Raw genomic sequence first — 991 nt, 5'->3', positions numbered from 1 at the left:
ACCTTGGAGGCTGGATCTTAAAGAATGAGTAAGAAAGAAACATGCACCACAGCCCGGAGCTGGAAAGGTCTCTAAGGTGTGACAGATTTGTAGGTAATTTTTTACAGTGTGTCTCCCCACCCTGCCCCCCTTCCCCTTTACCACGTGTGGCCAGTTAATAGGGTGTCTCTGGTTTCTTCAGCCCAGGGTCCTTGACAAGAGTAATGGGAATTTGTGGGAGGGGGGAAAGGAGATGTCTCTCTGGTCTTCGAAATCGCTGGATGGATTGCTTGCTTGTCTGAGAAAGGGGACGCACCCTCAGAGGCTGGGGTCTCCGTGGGGGAGGGGCCCTCAGGTGTAGCAGCACCGCCTGGGCAGCTCACTCTCCAGCCTGCTCATCCTTTACCCTCCTAAGGTCACGTGCCAGGGAAAGGGCATTTTGACAGCCCCCAAAAGTTATATAACTGGACCCCAAGACACGGATGGCTCCCGCTCTCCCCTAACCCCTAATCCTGTTCCCGTGGGAGCCTCTGTCCCAGCTATTCCCATCCTGGTTCAAAAGACCAGCGGCTCTGGCTGCCCACGGGCTGCATTCTTGCTCATGAGCTCATTGTTTTGGCTTCTCTGTATAAATCCACTGCGGTGCCAGAGGCCCGAGCAGGCTGGAGCTGCATTCCATTCAGAACTTCACCATCCCCCACTTGGCTGCTTCCCACCCTCCCGCAGTCACATGTGTTTATTCAAGTGAGCTGGGACAAGGTGTGCTGGGAGAGCGCCAAGGAAACAGGACTAGAATGTTTAACTGTTGGGGTTCATTGTGAATTAGATGAGTTTCCCACTTTAAGAAACACCTTTAACAAGAGGCCCGGCCCCCCTAGAAAAGGTGAGTTTTCTTGTCTAATAGCTGGCTTTGAATATTCCGCGCCTCCCTGACCCGCAAGCCACGACTCTAGGTGTTCAGGTGTGAAGGGGGAGTAGTTTCCCCAGGAAACGTGGCTTTGTGCATTTTACC

At 53.3% G+C, this 991-nt stretch overlaps 1 protein-coding gene across 1 annotated transcript in view; it reads right to left on the bottom strand.

Moving 5' to 3' along the window:
- Nucleotides 1-358: 358 nt before the first annotated feature.
- Nucleotides 359-991, bottom strand: part of TARS2 (threonyl-tRNA synthetase 2, mitochondrial) — a gene marked incomplete at both ends in the record, with an annotated part of 7,003 nt that continues 6,370 nt past the window's right edge. The window contains one exon of the mRNA XM_084242488.1: nucleotides 359-389. Coding sequence (XP_084098614.1) covers nucleotides 359-389 — 31 coding nt within the window. The remainder of the gene's footprint in view (nucleotides 390-991) is intronic.

The sequence above is a fragment of the Talpa europaea genome (genome assembly GCF_964194135.1).
Source record: "Talpa europaea genome assembly, chromosome: 9".
NCBI lineage: Eukaryota > Metazoa > Chordata > Mammalia > Eulipotyphla > Talpidae > Talpa > Talpa europaea.
This window is presented reverse-complemented; position numbering and strand designations above follow the sequence as displayed.